We start from the raw sequence: 18,430 nt of genomic DNA on the forward strand, positions 1-18,430 counted from the left end.
TAACTTCCTCGTTCTTCTGCTTCATCTCCTTGTGTGTGCACACTGGACTTAGGTCCGCATGGAGCTGGAGGGGGCGTGCCCTCCAACTCCGGCTGAATTCCGGGAGATTTTTGGGAGAAAATTTCTTCCGGGAGGTTTTCGGGAGAGGCGCTGAATTTCGGGAGTCTCCCGGAAAATCCGGGAGGGTTGGCAAGTATGCATTCACACACTGATGGCGGGAGCTGCCATGCAAGGCCCTAACCACGACCCATCAGGAGCAAGGGTGAAGTGTCTTGCTCAAGGACACGACGGACGTGACGAGGTTGGTAGAAGGTGGGGATTGAACCAGGAACCCTCAGATTGCTGGCATGGCCACTCTCCCAACAGCGCCACGCCGTCCCCGTATGTGAGTATCATTTCAGCAAAAGTAACTCAAATTCAACTGGAATACAGTCTTTTGTGCTCTTTATTTAGACCAGGGGTGTCAAAGTCAAGGCCCGCGGGCCAGATCCGGCCGGTGAATGATATTTGATTAGTATTAGAACCGGCCCGCAGGCCACAGCCGCATGCTGCAGTTTTCCATTAGTGTTGGTTGCTAGGAATTATCAAAATGGGGTCCCACAGAAAATTTTGGGGGTCCCACTTTTTTGTAAGTGTTTTGAAAACAAATGACAAATGTATGCATTATCCTGTTATATCTCACATTCTGTATTGTGTTTTGGAAAAAGGTTGTCATAAACGTTACTTAATTCATTAAAAAACAATAACACAAAAGAAAACTATTTTTTATGCATATGTAAATGTATTCAGTTATAAACATTCATTCACTTTCTTCTTTCCTTCATGGATCTAAACCTTACCGCTGCCGGTATTTTTTTTGTCTCTATTTTTATTGTAATATTTTCAGAATGTGTTTGTTCTATCTTTGGCCAAAGTAAAACAAAGAAATGTTTTAGTTTTAATGCCATGATTTTAATAGTCCGGCCCGCGTGTGCACAGATTTTCCTCCATGCGGCTCCTGAGCTCAAATGAGTTTTAAAACCTCTGATTTAGACTGTAGTGTTTATACACTTGTCATTGTTTTAACTTTAATGTAAAAAAAAACAACTAACAGTTTCACCTCAAATATATGGATAGGTAGACATCAACATCCATGTCTTATTCTGCTGTAAACATACAATAAAATCAACGTTTTTTGTGTTTTTTTGTTTTTTGTGTTTTGTTCTTAATTTTATTAACCTTTATTTATAAACTGCAACATTTACAAATAAAATCAACGTGTATTTGTACAAATTTTAACTTCTGACGTCATCGGGGCTCGACCAATCAGAGGGCAGTTTATTTGCGGCGCGTTGACAAGTGGGAGGAATATTTGCAGTGCAGTTTAAATAGCGACGCAGCCTTGAGCAGCAGAAAGGAAACACAAGGAATCATATCGGATATTTGACAATGTTTGGCCTGAGGATACACAGGTAACCATTTGTACGGCACAGATTCGGACGGAAAGAACCCGGAAGCAGCAGCAAAGCGTGTATTGATGTAAGTAAGACTCATATATGCATCATGTAACAACAACAGTTACTACCATGTATATTGTGCGTGTTTATGTCGCGTTATGTCTGTGGGCTGTAAGACTTGTTTTGCTCATTTCTCTCCAATGCGGTTGTTTGAATGGAGTGTGGCGGTGCCTCGCCCACATGTGTAAGATGTTTACATGGAACGCCAGCACATGACTGCCCCCTATATCATTATCATGACCTATGTTATGTTTATTTAGCCTCTAAAGCTCATATATGTTTGCTAGGCTTCGACTAAGTACATTATGAATGTTTTATATAGTAACATTTTTGGTTGCAAATATGTTGGTTTTTTTTATGCAGGAAGGGACACTGGGTGAAGATGTTCAAAATGTGGGCTTCCGCTTGTATGTTGTGGAAAACACAAGCTGTGTGTTTGTGTGTACATTCAATGACACTGAATGACCCCCATGCACTAGTTGCCTTGTGATTGGTCATTACGTAATACACACGTATTGGGATTGGCTATTGTGGAAGCAATGTCCTGGGAGAATGGGCACGCTGTGTGTGTGAGTGTTTGTGTGTGTGTGTGTGTGTGTGTGTGTGTGTGTGTGTGTGTGTGTGTGTGTGTGTGTGTGTGTGTGTGTGTGTGTGTGTGTGTGTGTGTGTGAGCGCTACCCTTCTTGAGACATCAACAAGGAAAAGTACCTTCCATATGAGGACCGGTGAACAAGTTAGGACCCAAATCATGGTCCCAGAATGGAAAACCATTGCATCTAATAGAGAGCCAAATACTAGAGTCTGTGAACATTGCTCCAAAGTCAGGATTTTTTGTTGATTTAATGTACTTACAAATGTAAACATTGACAGGTGCAAAGGCAGCAATATATGATAAAACAAGACGGCAGCTAAAGAAGGACTTCCCTATTCATCCCCGAAAAAAACCTGCGTGTGTAAAAATTTGAAGTGCTCTCCCTCTGGCCAATATATGTAATAACAAGTGTGTGTAAGAAATTTAAACGCGCCCCCTTTGGTCAAAAATTAATACAAAACTTACATAAATATGCATATAGAGACATACTGTAATAACTTGAAGTAAATAATGATTAAAAAACAATTACAAACAAAAAACTAACCAAAATATTACCTTTATATTGGCATAGTTGGTTTATATTATTAATGTTGTAAATACAAATCTTTATATATCTACAAAGGGTGGTCCTAAAGAGGTAGGCATTTTTCTCTAGTCTCAAGAAGGTAGGAAATACAAGAATGTGTGTGTGTTTGTGCGAGTGTGTTCTTGTATTTGTACCCTTATTGAGACTTCAACAAGGAAAAGTACCTTCCATATGAGGACCGGTGAACAAGTTAGGACCCAAATCATGGTCCCAGAACGGAAAACCATTGCATCTAATAGAGAGCCAAATACTAGAGTCTGTGAACATTGCTCCAAAGTCAGGATTTTTTGTTGATTTAATGTACTTACAAATGTAAACATTGACAGGTGCAAAGGCAGCAATATATGATAAAACAAGACGGCAGCTAAAGAAGGACTTCCCTATTCATCCCCGAAAAAAACCTGCGTGTGTAAAAATTTGAAGTGCTCTCCCTCTGGCCAATATATGTAATAACAAGTGTGTGTAAGAAATTTAAACGCGCCCCCTTTGGTCAAAAATCAATACAAAACTTACATAAATATGCATATAGAGACATACTGTAATAACTTGAAGTAAATAATGATTAAAAACCAATTACAAACAAAAACTAACCAAAATATTACCTTTATATTGGCATAGTTGGTTTATATTATTAATGTTGTAAATACAAATCTTTATATATCTACAAAGGGTGGTCCTAAAGAGGTAGGCATTTTTCTCTAGTCTCAAGAAGGTAGGAAATACAAGAATGTGTGTGTGTTTGTGCGAGTGTGTTCTTGTATTTTTACCCTTATTGAGACTTCAACAAGGAAAAGTACCTTCCATATGAGGACCGGTGAACAACTTAGGACCCAAATCATGGTCCCAGAACGGAAAACCATTGCATCTAATAGAGAGCCAAATACTAAAGTCTGTGAACATTGCTCCAAAGTCAGGATTTTTTTTGTTGATTTAATGTGTTTACAAATGTAAACATTGACAGGTGCAAAGGCAGCAATATATGATAAAACAAGACAGCAGCTAAAGAAGGACTTCCCTATTCATCCTCGAAAAAAATCCGCGTGTGTAAAAATTTGAAGTGCTCCCCCTCTGGCCAACATGTGTAATAACAAGTGTGTGTAAGAAATTTAAGCGCACCCCCTTTGGTCAAAAATGAATACAAAAATTAAATAAATATGCATATAGAGACATACTGTAATAACTTGAAGTAAATAATGAAGATTAAAAACCAATTACAAACAAAAAACTAACTAAAATATTACCTTTGTATTGGCATAGTTGGTTTATATTATTAATGTTGTAAATACAAATCTTTATATATGTAGAAAGGGTGGTCCTAAAGAGGTAGGCATTTTTCAGAGGTCTCAAGAAAGTAGGAAAAACAAGATTGTGTGTGTGTTTGTGCGCGTGTGTTCTTGTATTTTTACCTTCTTGAGACTTCAACAAGGAAAAGTACCTTCCATATGAGGACCGGTGAACAAGTTAGGACCCAAATCATGGTCCCAGAACGGAAAACCATTGCATCTAATAGAGAGCCAAATACTAGAGTCTGTGAACATTGCTCCAAAGTCAGGATTTTTTGTTGATTTAATGTGCTTACAAATGTAAACATTGACAGGTGCAGAGGCAGCAATATATGATAAAACAAGACGGCAGCTAAAGAAGGACTTCCCTATTCATCCCGAAAAAACCCTGCGTGTGTAAAAATTTGAAGTGCTCCCCCTCTGGCCAACATATGTAATAACAAGTGTGTGTAAGAAATGTAAACGCGCCCCCTTTGGTCAAAAATTCATACACAAATAAAATAAATATGTATATAGAGACATACTGTAATAACTTGAAGTAAATCATGAAGATTAAAAAACAATTACAAACAAAAAAATTAAAAGCTGATCTTTTTTATATTTGCATAGTATGTATGTATTATTACTGTTGTAAATACAAATCTTTATATATCTAGAAAGGGTGGTCCTAAAGAGGTAGGCATTTTTATGAGGTCTCAAGAAGGTAACAAATACAAGAATGTGTGTGTGTGTGTGTGTGTGTGTGTGTGTTTGTGTGTGTGGGTGTGTTTGTGTGTGTGTGTGTGTGCGTGTGTGTGCGTGTGTGTGTGAGTGTGTGTGTGTGTCTTAGCACATGGTCAGTGTTGACGACATCAATGTGTGGTGTTCATCATTCACAAACCGCTGTGCATGTCTGCTTTGTTAAGGTATGTGTTACAATATGATTGTTACGTTATTACGCCAGCATATTAATACATGTTGCAGGGGGGAACGTTTAGGAGAGACACTGTACAGGAAGTAAGCGGGCAAGTGTGAGTCAGCCACTTTGGATTGTAACTGCGACCGAAGTTGACAATAAAGTTGACGTGAGCAACTATACTGCTCTAACTGTCCACTCTTTATGGTTGAGAACATAACAGACTAGAGTGAAACAGTATGGTGGCAAAATTATATAAGATATAGCCTATAATATGTGTCGGGCTTGAACAACAACAATGTTGTAACCATCCCTTTAAAGATATAATACAGAAACCATATAAAGCGTTAGTTATCTACATGTACTTTGTTTGAGTAGTGTGTTAGTTATACTTTTTGGGCACTATGCCAATACAAGAGCTGTATTAAAAGCAGGGACAGACTTACCATTAGGCAAACACAGGCACTTGCCTTGGGCCCCGAGATTCCTAGGGGGACCCAAAACAACAAATTAAAAACAATTTCCTATACTTTTTAGGCCCTATGCCAATACAAGAGCTGTATTAAAAGCCGGGACTGACTTACCATTAGGCAAACACAGGCACTTGCCTTGGGCCCCGAGATTCTTAGGGGGACCCAAAACATCAAATTAAAAACAATGTTTTATACTTTTTGGGCACTATGCCAATACAAGAGCTGTATTAAAAGCCGGGACTGACTTACCATTAGGCAAACACAGGCACTTGCCTTGGGCCCCGAGATTCTAAGGGGGACCCAAGACATCAAATTAAAAACAATCTATCGTTTAAACACAGCCACCAGTCAAGAACTTTCTTTTTTCCATCAGTCACACACTTCCGGCCTTCACAATAATAGCGCTATGCATTACATTTGGTAAAGCTGTGCTCACAAAATAATGATCTTTGAAAAATGGCTTACACTTTAATAAATATTGATTAATATTCCTATCAATTCATTGCCTGGCTCGCCAAGCTTTAATATGCAATAAATGGCATGGTGCTTTCTAACAACATGCTAAATTACCTTTTTGTTATGTGAAGGGCCACCAAGGAATAGGTTTGCTTGGGACCCCATCTGAATAATAATGCTCCTGATCAAAAGTCATTACAAATTAATAATGCTCAGGTTTGATTGACACTACTCAGTGGCCTAGTGGTTAGAGCAGACCTGGGCATTCTGCGGCCCGCGGGCCGCATCCGGCCCTTTGTACGTCCCTGTCCGGCCCGCGTGAGGCCAATCATAAATTACAAAATAAATTTAAAAAAGTATCTATCTCGAGTATGCAATACAACGGTGCTGCTTTTGTTTTGAAAAGCATTATTTGTATGACTTACGTGTGGACGTATGCTCGTGCGCGCAGCGGCAATCACAAATTACAAAATAAATAAAAAAAAACATCTATGTCGTGCGTGCAATACAACTGTGCTGCTTTTATTTTGAAAAGTGTTATTTTTGGGCGGTCCGCCCGGTTATCCCCGAGACGCTAAAAAAAGAAAAGGTGATGACGAATGGCGTGTTTTCAACAAGACATGGACTGCCAAGTAAAGGTAAAGCCGTGTGCTTAATTTGTGGTACACATGTTGCTGTGTTTAAATAATATAGTGTAACGACCTGCTTAAGTTGATGTTGTGTTCTTGAGTTGCGTAAATGAGGAGTGAGGGTAGACGTGCGTGTGGAAGGAACGAGATAAGTTGAGCTGTGTTAGTATAGCTTGCTCAATAAAAGTTTAAAAAGAGAGTCAGACTTGGTGTGCACTTCTTCTGGACGCTACAATTGGTGGCAGAAGTAAAACTTTGCGCATACTGCACTGCTTAATTGTGTGCGCAGCCTGCTACGTCATCGAGAGGTACGTGCCACGTGAGGAGCTCGCCAGAGAGAGAGAGAGAGAGAGAGAGATAGAGAAAGGAAGGAGAGAGGCAGTGTCTACAGGTGCAGCTCACGCTGCTTGCCATGGGGGAATTCCGCCCTCAATGAAGACTCCCAGGTTTGATGGCAAGGCAAACTGGGAGGCATTTCATCCCACTTCTGACATCAATTGTAGAGTCCAGAAGAAGTGCACACCAAGTCTGACGCTCTTTTTAAACTTTTATTGAGCAAGCTATACTAACACAGCTCAACTTATCTCGTTCTTTCCACACGCACAGCTATCCTCACTCCTCATTTCCGCAACAGCAACGCTTCCTCCTTCTTCGCCAATCACCTTACAGGCGTGCTACGTTCACAACAAAGAGGATGCAGGATAAAGTGACAGAAATTGAAATTTTTGCATGGTATTATACATCAGGAAGTGTTGTGTAAGAAAGTGTTAAAAATAAAACCATCAAAAGCCATCTGCTTTTGTATAAAGATAAGTTAGGTTAAATGAAAATATTATTATTTTTTATCTTACGGTATATCAAAAATAATTAAAGCAAAATGTAATTGAAATATTGTCGGTGTGGCCCTCCAGCAGTGCTCGGGTTGCTCATGCGGCCCCCGGTAAAAATGAATTGCCCACCCCTGGGTTAGAGTGTCCGCCCTGAGATCAGTAGGTTGTGAGTTCAAACCGAGTCATACCAAAGACTATAAAAAATGGGACCCATTACCTCCCTGCTTGGTACTCAGTATCAAGGGTTGGAATTGGGCGGTATAGCTCGGTTGGTAGAGCGGCCGTGCCAGCAACTTGAGGGTTGCAGGTTCGATCCCCGCTTCCGCCATCCAAGTCACTGCCGTTGTGTCCTTGGGCAAGACACTTTACCCACCTGCTCCCAGTGCCACCCACACTGGTTTAAATGTAACTTAGATATTGGGTTTCACAATGTAAAGCGCTTTGAGTCTCTTGAGAAAAAGCTCTATATAAATGTAATTCACTTCACTTCACCAAAAATGATTCCCGTGCGCGGCCACTGCTGCTGCTCACTGCTCCTCTCACCTCCCAGGGGGTGATCAAGGGTGATGGGTCAAATGCAGAGAATAATCTTGCCACACCTAGTGTTTTTGTGACAATCTTTGGTACTTTAACTTTTTAACTTGAACTTTCAGGGAAGTAAAAATATGTGTACTATATTTGCAGCTCTTTTTAAACACAATAGCACAATAATAAACCTATTACAGTAATGCCTCTGCTGTATTAATTGCTGTTGCACGTCTGTGTGAATTCCAAACAATTAATTTACTGTTGTGCATTACTGTTGAGGGGACATTGTTTAACTGTTGCTATGGTGCAGTAAATTGCTCACCTCTGCCAGGATGTGCCAGTCAGTGGTGTTTGGATTAAAGAAAAAAGTCAGTAGAAGTAAAAGGTCACGGTGGATACCATATTGTACTCTTTGAAGGGGAACTGCAGTTTTGGGTTTTTTTTTGGAAAGTTGCCCATCACCCACAATCTGTATCCTAGTCAAAAGCCACGGTAATTCCTTTTTCTGTGTGTTCCAAAGAGTGAAAAACTGTAAGGACGAGGCGGTTAACAATGCATGTAATGGGAGTCATCTACTCTGGCTATAAATCCCTCTAAAAAACATCAAAAAACCACCAACAACACTATTTACATGCCGCTTCATGCATATTAGCCAAGCTATAGCGACATAGTTATTATAAGAGCTAACACAGAGGAACTACTTTTCTGCCTTGCTCACACTGCACCTTCGACTACTAGCTAGCTAGCTTTAGCTGCTAATAACGTTAGTCGCAATCCACCATAAAATAAAGAAGAAAGAGCTTGAGATTGTTCTGCTGCTGCTGTATTGCCTTTGAGTTCGTAAAAGTGAATGCTAGATTATAAATCATGCATCTCACCTGTATAGTTGAAGGTTGAGGTACCAAGACAGGAAGTTGGTCAACTTTGAAAATCCACACGCTACCAACTCAATACTATATGGCTCTCAACAAATGGAACACAGCATCGCTAGGAAGCATTTTTTATCTGAGGAGTGAGACATTTTCTTAATTTAGCATCTTAAGGAGAGCACATGTCATGTGCTGAAAGATACAACATCCAATCAGTCGGCATCCCAGTGAGCGCGGACATTGTAAGTCACTGTTCAGCACAGTGCTTCTCAATAATTATTTCATTCTTAAACGATACTTGAGCCTCAGGCTAGGTGGCAGCACTGCTCGAATTAATCAACAGGATCAACCAGGAAGTATGACCAAAGTATATTAGTTGCCCCCTGTTGGTTGTGCTAAAAATACCCTGCACACATGAAATACAGTTGTCCTTTAAAGTTGTATAATCATTAGACCAGTACTTCTTATATAGTGAGGCGGACATGACAAAGAAATACAATACACAAGCCTTCAGCTAGGTGGCATGTGCCAGCAACTCATAGTACGGATAAATAAATAATATCAGGTTCTCAATCATATTTCCATTTACAGGAGTTGATTGACTGACAAATGAAATGATGAATCACTGGTTTAACGCATAGCAACACTAGTGTTTGTTGCTATGCGCTTTGTAAAATCAATGCACCCCAGAAAGAAGTTACAGTAATTTTTAAAATACTATATCATACCCAATGACCAAAATACTGTAAATATTACATGTTAGCATGACTTTTCCAATTACTACATTACATCCATACTTACAGTATGTATATAAAATGGTGTTGGAGGTTTTTTAGAGGGCTATAGAGGCGGAATAGATTGTATGCCTATGACCTGCATTGTTACTGTAGCTGCCTCTTATGGCAGTTTTTCACTATTTAGAATGCACAGAAAAGGGAAAGGCATGTTTGTTCTTGTCTCACATTAAGATTCTGGATGATGGGCAGAGTTAAAAAAAAAAAAAAAAGTGGTGTTCAATCTTAATCATTCATCTAACTTACTAATGCACTTTGTACAAGTTTAGTCCCTGGAAAACAGTCGGGGAATCCGTTTGTGTTTTCATTGCTCAGAGCAAGGCCCATGAAGTGTGGAAGAAGCCCATGCAAAGATCCCACTGACTTTATTTATACTTGTGACACAATAAGTAGCTCATGCAAGTCGCATGTGTCATGTGACCTCATTGGAGCAGAAGGTCTTAAATCTATACTGATCATTTGAATGTTGTTAGGCTGCCAAAATGTGAAACCGTCTGTCATGAATCCTTTTTTTAACCACTTAAATACCGCGCCCTTTTTGTTGTTTGTATCTTCAGTGCTGAGATTGTTTGCTGTGTTTAAGGCCTGGTATCTAATGCAAAACAATTTCTATCGATTCATTCCTGTTCCTTCCTCATCTTTCTTGACTCAACACCGTGATGTCCCTGTCCACTCTCTCTCTGACCAAGGCCTTGTTTGGCATTGTGGGCCGAGGGCATTAATTCCTACTGTATCCGAGTGACAGGATCAGTGCAGCATCATTAGGCTCACTCAAAAAGGGGAATCTAGTTATCGTTCAGGAAGACAAACATACTTTCTGATACCACGCAGCCCAAAGCTGAGACAATCCACACATAGCAGCAAAGTACATTAGACATCTTTCTTTCTGTGTGAACAGCCTGGAATGACATGATCAATAATTCATGCTATGGAATGTGCCAGGGGCGTGCCGATTGTGCTTGAACTCATCTTCTAACACTAAAAACACAAGGTCATTTCCTCGGATAATGTTCAAGCAATTAATGAATTGGAGGCTGTAATGTTGGATAAGACATCACTGCATATCATACTAATTCCTAGATACCATGCACATATGCTCCCTTGAATCTGTGAGCAAAATATGAGCGAATTTACTTGGGCTGTGAAACTTTGGGTACCACATGATTCGATTCGATTCTTGGGGGTAACTACTCGTTTCAGAATCGATTCTCGATTAGAACCGATCCTCGATTCAAAATCAATACTTTTTGAATAACATCGGGTGCCAGTTGTATTATTACCTCCATTCTTCAATGAAATAGACAAACAGCTCTGATAAATGTCTACATTACTTAAAAGAAAACTGATTTTTGTTTAATAAAGTCAAATACAAATAAGGCAACAAGAGAAGTATCCAACACTTCTCTTTTCTAAAGTAAATCTGAACAGCAGATATGGGCATAAACCAGGGGTCGGCAACCCGCGGCTCCGGAGCCGCATGCGGCTCTTTGACCACTCTGATGCGGCTCAGCTACATACTTGCCGACCCCCCCCCGATTTTCCCAGGAGATTTATGGATCTCAGTGTCTCTCATAGATTACTCCCAGGAAAAATATAATCCTATTTACACTCTAATTACTAAATAAAGGGAGTGCCCTAATTGCACTGCAGTAATTGTCCTCTATAGCGTTTACAAACAGCGTGCCATCCCGGCCACATGTTGTATGTTTTGGGTTTTTTTGCACACATAGGAGACAGCAAAGCATACTTAGTCATCAGCCACACAGCTTACACTGACGGTAGCCGCATCAAACAACTTTAACATTGTTACGTTACAAATATGCGCCACACTGTGAACCCACACCAAAAAAGAATGAAAAACACATTTCTGGAGAACATCCCACCGTAACACAACATAAACACAACACAACCAATACCCAGAATCCCATGCAGCCCTAACTCTTCCGGTCTAGATTATACACCCCCGCTACCACCAAATCCCCCCACACATCAACCCCCCCACCCTCTCCGTGCGTTGGTTGAGCGGAAGAGTTAGGGCTGCATGGGATTCTGGGTATTGGTACCGTCAGTGTAAGATGTGTGGCTGCTGAGGTAGTACGCCTTGCTGTCACTTACGTGAGCAAGCTGAAACTGCATTCTGCATGTGGTCGAGCAGGTACGCTGTTTGGGCAGGCTGTAGAGGGCGCCAAAAGCAGTGTCATCACACCCTGATATTCGGGAGTCTCCCGGGAAAAATGAGAGGGTTGGCAAGTATGACGCTATCAAGCGCCATTTATTCACAACTCGCGGGCCGCACTAACATCAAATTTCCACATTAAAGTGCGTGCCGGTGCGTGTGTCGGAGACCCCTGGTTAACATAGCACAAAGCGTTTAAGCTTTGTATGCGGTGTTTTTCATTTAAATTTTTTTTGTGGCTCCCATTATTTTCTTTAATTTGTGAAACTTGCCAAAATGGCTCTTTGAGTGGTAAAGGTTGCCGACCCCTGGCATAAACAATATGATTTAACTGAGAGGCTTGACAGGACTGATTTAAAAAAATTAATAAATAAATCAGTTTTTGATTTGTTTGACTCGATTAAGTATCGTTACAAATAAGAATCCCGATTCATTCGAAAATCTTTTTTTTTTTACACCCGTATTATTTAGTTTGAACCCTTCTCCATGTCTGTTATTCATAATTCATTCATACCATGCGTTTAACATGTAATATGTCAAACATATACAATATTTTATTTTCTAACATGTTTAAGTGTCACCATTTCCTAATTGAAGAGAAAATAATAGAAATGTGTAGCAATGGATGAAAGAATGAAAAGAAAGAAAATGTGTCGGAAAATGATCTAACAATATACAGCTTGTGCAATGTTAAAAACAACAACAATGAAATGTTACAATAAATATAAAAAACAATATTAAGAATGTACTGTAAGACAAAATAGGATTTAAATATTTAGAAATAATGCTGTATACAACATAAGTCAAATATTTTTTAACTGATACTAGTGTTTCCCACAGTACAGCAACAGGGTTATTCTAATGTAATTAAATGTGGCGCGCCGCCGCGGCATTTATATTACCGGCATTCTTTGAAAATAAGGTTGTTTTTTAAATGTATGTATACATTTTTTGAGCTTTTTTAAAGAAAATCATATCGTCATAGAAAATTATGCCAATGTGACCACGCCCATAACCACACCCCCACCGCTACAGGTATCTTGCCAGTTTAGGGGAAACCTTGAGCAATCTTATCTAATTTGCAGAATTGGCCCTGACGCATGCGCATGCCATTTTATTTTTTTTTGACATTGAGTAAGTAAATAACATTAAAATAATTATAATAATGCCAACAATAACATAGGTCAAATAATTCACAGCACGGCACAATTGGCCTTGACACATATATATTTTCTGGATTGGCAGACCGGGGTGGTGGTTCCTCTCTTTAAGAAGGGGAACCGGAGGGTGTGTTCTAACTATCGTGGAATCACACATCTCAGCCTTCCCGGTAAGGTCTATTCAGGTGTGCTGGAGAGGAGGCTACGCCGGATAGTCGAACCTCGGATTCAGGAGGAACAGTGTGGTTTTCGTCCTGGTCATGGAACTGTGGACCAGCTCTATACTCTCGGCAGGGTCCTTGAGGATGCATGGGAGTTTGCCCAACCAGTCTACATGTGTTTTGTGGACTTGGAGAAGGCATTCGACCGTGTCCCTCGGGAGGTCCTGTGGGGAGTGCTCAGAGAGTATGGGGTATCGGACTGTCTGATTGTGGCGGTCCGCTCCCTGTATGATCAGTGCCAGAGTTTGGTCCGCATTGCCGGCAGTAAGTCGGACACGTTACCAGTGAGGGTTGGACTCCGCCAAGGCTGCCCTTTGTCACCGATTCTGTTCATAACTTTTATGAACAGAATTTCTAGGCGCAGTCAAGGCGTTGAGGGGATCTGGTTTGGTGGCTGCAGGATTACGTCTCTGCTTTTTACAGATGATGTGGTCCTGATGGCTTCATCTGGCCAGGATCTTCAGCTCTCACTGGATCGGTTCGCAGCTGAGTGTGAAGCGACTGGGATGAGAATCAGCACCTCCAAGTCCGAGTCCATGGTTCTCGCCCGGAAAAGGGTGGAGTGCCATCTCCGGGTTGCGGAGGAGACCCTGCCCCAAGTGGAGGAGTTCAAGTACCTTGGAGTCTTGTTCACGAGTGAGGGAAGAGTGGATCGTGAGATCGACAGGCGGATCGGTGCGGCGTCTTCAGTAATGCAGACGCTGTATCGATCCATTGTGGTGAAGAAGGAGCTGAGCCGGAAGGCAAAGCTCTCAATTTACCGGTCGATCTACGTTCCCATCCTCACCTATGATCATGAGCTTTGGGTTATGACCGAAAGGACAAGATCACGGGTACAAGCGGCCGAAATGAGTTTCCTCCGCCGGGTGGCGGGGCTCTCCCTTAGAGATAGGGTGAGAAGCTCTGCCATCCGGGGGGATCTCAAAGTAAAGCCGCTGCTCCTCCACATCGAGAGAAGCCAGATGAGGTGGTTCGGGCATCTGGTCAGGATGCCACCCGAACGCCTCCCTAGGGAGGTGTTTAGGGCACGTCCGACCGGTAGGAGGCCACGGGGAAGACCCAGGACACGTTGGGAAGACTATGTCTCCCGGCTGGCCTGGGAACGCCTCGGGATCCCCCAGGAAGAGCTGGACGAAGTGGCTGGGGAGAGGGAAGTCTGGGTTTCCCTGCTTAGGCTGCTGCCCCCGCGACCCGACCTCGGATAAGCGGAACAAGATGGATGGATGGATGGACATATATATATTTTTTTTTTTAAAACATCAAAAGCAAATCTGATATGATAAATCTGTAATAAAAATGTGTAACAAATATGAAATACAATATGAATCAATTATATTTCTCAAAGTGCCTTACATTGGAAAACCCATTCATTCAGGTACCTGGTGGTAAGTTACATTCATACCCGTGTAGGTGGCTGCAATGATACGTAAAACTGTAGAAGACGTGGGTAATTTGTGTTTTTACAACAAAATGTGTTCATACAGTAGCCTGCTCACAGACAAATTATATTTTCATGTGAAAACCATGTAATATTTGGTTTGCAATCTTTTACATTTAAACATGCCAGCCTTATCAAAAACGATGCGAAATACTTTGTTTGATTACTCAATTCATTATTACAACACAGGAGAGTACTTGCTGTAGCAGCCGTACGTGACACAAAGGTGGGGTCATTCCTGCTGTGCCAATGTGCCGCCACCACCGGCGGGTGCTGTCAACTTGACTGGCCAAGCTGGTGCTGCAGTCACGGCAACACATTGTGACAGCAATGGGTGGAGAAATGATCGGCTAAATAAATTATTAGATGTCCTCACAAATGTTAATACGAATATTAAGCATTAAATGCATTGGCGAAAAAGTGAATTTTGTCTCCTTGCCTCGATCTTTTTGACATTGTTGAAATCAAATTACCACCTCTGTGAGTCGAAGCTATCCACAGCCTGTAGAAATGTGAGTAAGTGAAGCATGAAGTTGGCGTGAGACACTGCACATTTCCACGTTCCAATTCAGCCTTGATACAGCACATCTTTGCTGCGAAAAAAGGAGTTTGCAGGTTTTTGTACATACACAAGCTTGTTACCATACTTGCCAACCCTCCCGAATTTTCCGGTAGACTCCCGAATTTCAGTGCCTCTCCCGAAAATCCCGGGACAACCTTTCTCCCGAATTTCTCCCGATTTCCAGCCGGACTTAAGGCACGCCCCCTCCAGGTCCGTGCGGACCTGAATGAGGACAGCCTGTCGTCACGTCCGCTTTTTCTCCATATAAACAGCCTGCCGGCCCAGTCACGTTAATAACATCTACTGCTTTTGGCGAGTGCACAACTGCACACACAACAAAAAGGAGAAGAAGCAGAAGAACGAAGAAGAGACAGTCATGGCGACGACGAGTGACAGAGAATAGAACGAGGATGGACAATTCAATCCTAAACTCACTCCTTTCCTGCAAATGAAACGTCACAGATGCTGCCTGTAATAGAGTGATCTAAGTTGTTTGTTGCCATCTCCTGGTGAATGTTGGGTATAGTGTTCTGTGGTTACTTTTTGGTTGGCCAACGGATTATGTTGTATTGCGCACCCTGACGGAAAGTGTGGGAGTCAGTTCTGAAGTATGAAGTAAAGAGACGTAACTTCATCACCTCGCCTGGTTATTGACTCCAACCCAGAATATTACATTGCCCATACCTATGCTCCTTCAAAGGCTGTGCTACTGGCTGCAAAGCATTGCACTTTCAAATACAACAATGAGTAGAGGAGTGTTATGTGTGTGTATATGTGTAAATAAATGAACACTGAAATTCAAGTATTTATTTTAATTATATGTATATATATATATATATATATATATATATATATATATATATATATATATATATATATATATATATATATATATAATAAAATCCATATATATACAGTATATATAGCTAGAATTCACTGAAAGTAAAGTATTTATTTTATATATATATATATATATATATATATATATATATATATATATATATATATATATATATATATATATATATATATATATATATATATATATATATAAGAAATACTTGAATTTCAGTGAATTCTAGCTATAAATATACTCCCCGCCCCCAAAATCTCCCGAATTCGGAGGTCTCAAGGTCGGCAAGTATGCTTGTTACATGAGAGCCCAGGTGCGTATGAGGTGTGTTAAGAAGCAGAGTTACGATGTCATCTACTGTACGAAGTTGGAACGACAAGTTACTTTCACATAGAGGCCAATTACAATGTGTTTATAAGCGAGGGCGTTAAGGTGGCTGAAAGAAATTAACGTTCAAGCAGAGTGGAAAAACCTGTTGCCTCTATATGTCATATATATCTGATTTATGACACCTAAAGACTTCCAAAGTTTGCAAGTAAATAGATATGATCAAAATAGTATCAATCTCACGGAGATCCCTGAGCCATTTTGAGATATAATGAGGAAGCCAGACGTAGAGGGAGGAACCACAGATCCCTTCCCCACCAAAAACAATGCAAATCTTGCAGACTTTGTGAGAGCAAACCACGATTACTTGGGGCAAAATTATAATCAAGAACCTTATATTGTTGATTCTGAATATAAGGGGGATGAGTTACAAATTTTAGAAGCACTGCTAAACAAATCCAGCTTTAGTGAAACACTATAGCATCATGGAACAGTATTGCTAAGTGCTAAACAAGAAATACAAACATAATAAAACAATAGCTTACTGTACGATGTCTGCTCATACTTTGATGACAACTGATAGGATGTCCATATATTCCCGTTTAGATGAACAATTAATCATGATGCACACGAAGGGTTAACAAGGAAAAGTCTCCCTGCAGGCACTGTCTACTGTTGTTTGTGTGTGTCTCCATCTCTGGGTATACATCAAATATCACAGATGAACATCTTCTAGATTCAAGGTTACATCTTCCTATTATCCTGATGAGTGGCCTGATTTATAATCTAGAATAACTTTGACGAGTTGAGGCGAGAGCAGCCGAACATCGCTGCCGGATCACAGTAAAGCAGCAGAGGGCTGCTTTACTGTTACAAACTATTTCTACTTTAAGAAATAGTTTGTTTGCGATAGCGCTTATAATAACAACATCGCTAATCTTTGGTTAATAATCAGGTCACGATATGTATAGAGTTGTTGGCGGGTTATGGATGGTTATTTAGAGGGTTTTGTGGGCAAAATAGAGAGCCCCCATTGAGTGCATTGTTTTATGTATTTATTTATTTACGACTTAAAAAACATTAAAAAAAAGAAAAAATATGTTTTCATGTTTTGTATAGAGATTGTGAATGATAGACAACACATCTCTGTATAATGTTTGCCTATTACCAGTATGACTGATTTGATACTATGGTCAGAGTGCAGAAGCGTTCTCAAATAGACGAAGGTATTCAGAGCGGAATATTCAAAATGGCTGACTGGATTTGTGGCATTTTGTAATGTTTAAACTGTGTTTTTACATACTTTGCGGATTGTAAATATGATTGGATATGGGTTAATGGATACAATGAAACACAATCAAGCATATAAAGTCAACTTGTTTTTCCACTCAACCAGTACTTTAAGAATCCAAATTTCCTGCCATCTCATGTGCTGGTATGACAATAAAAATGTAGCACCAAATGTATTTGTGGCGGGATGAATGTATGAGAAACACTGCATTATAAAATGACAGTTCACACGTCCCAAACAAGAGCCACATTAAGTTTAGGAATTTAGAAATGGCAGTACAACTTTATACACGTTTACAACAAATAACAAAGTATATGCTTCAGTCCCAGCTGCATTCCTCTAGTGATTCTCTCTGTCTTTGTGACTATTCAGATCCAGACCATGAACTATGTGGGTCAGCTGGCGGGCCAGGTGTTTGTGCAGGTCAAGGAGCTGTACAGAGGCCTCAACCCTGCCACGCTGTCCGGCTGTATCGATGTGATCGTAGTGCGGCAGCCCGATGGCTCCCTGCAGTGCTCTCCCTTTCACGTGCGCTTCGGCAAGATGGGCGTCCTGCGCTCGCGGGAGAAATTGGTGAGGTTGCAACACTGCTTCACCCTCTCTGTGTGTTTTTATTTATTCATTTATCTTGAATCAAGGTTAAGAATCGGAGTCAAAGGTCAAAATGGAGTTCCATTAAAATGTGCAATTTTTAAATTTTTTTGTCATTTGTGATTCATTCAACCAACACTGTAAACGATGTATAATTGCATCCTGTTGAGTCCTTGTTTGTTTTTCTGCAGGTGGACATTGAGATCAATGGAGAACCAGTGAGTTTGCACATGAAACTTGGGGAGAATGGAGAGGCCTTCTTTGTTAAAGAAGCTGAGAGCACATTGGTGAGTGATGACTGTAACGCAACAAGCAAACGCAGCAAACAACACAACATACTGGCATGAAGGACCCACAACCTGCATTGCATTAAGTTAAAA

At 40.6% G+C, this 18,430-nt stretch overlaps 1 protein-coding gene across 3 annotated transcripts in view; it reads left to right on the plus strand.

Annotated features, from left to right (window-relative positions):
- The first annotated feature begins 1,382 nt into the window (after positions 1–1,382).
- The window catches only part of lpin1a (lipin 1a), a 47,442-nt gene continuing 30,394 nt past the window's right edge, over positions 1,383–18,430 (plus strand). For all 3 annotated transcript variants that reach the window (XM_062025871.1, XM_062025880.1, XM_062025888.1), the window contains exons 1-3: positions 1,383–1,518; positions 17,832–18,032; positions 18,242–18,337. In XM_062025871.1, coding sequence (XP_061881855.1) covers positions 17,841–18,032; positions 18,242–18,337 — 288 coding nt within the window. In that variant the 5' untranslated portion in view covers positions 1,383–1,518; positions 17,832–17,840. The remainder of the gene's footprint in view (positions 1,519–17,831; positions 18,033–18,241; positions 18,338–18,430) is intronic.

Source organism: Entelurus aequoreus, linkage group LG02 (genome assembly GCF_033978785.1).
Source record: "Entelurus aequoreus isolate RoL-2023_Sb linkage group LG02, RoL_Eaeq_v1.1, whole genome shotgun sequence".
Classification (NCBI taxonomy): Eukaryota; Metazoa; Chordata; class Actinopteri; order Syngnathiformes; family Syngnathidae; genus Entelurus; species Entelurus aequoreus.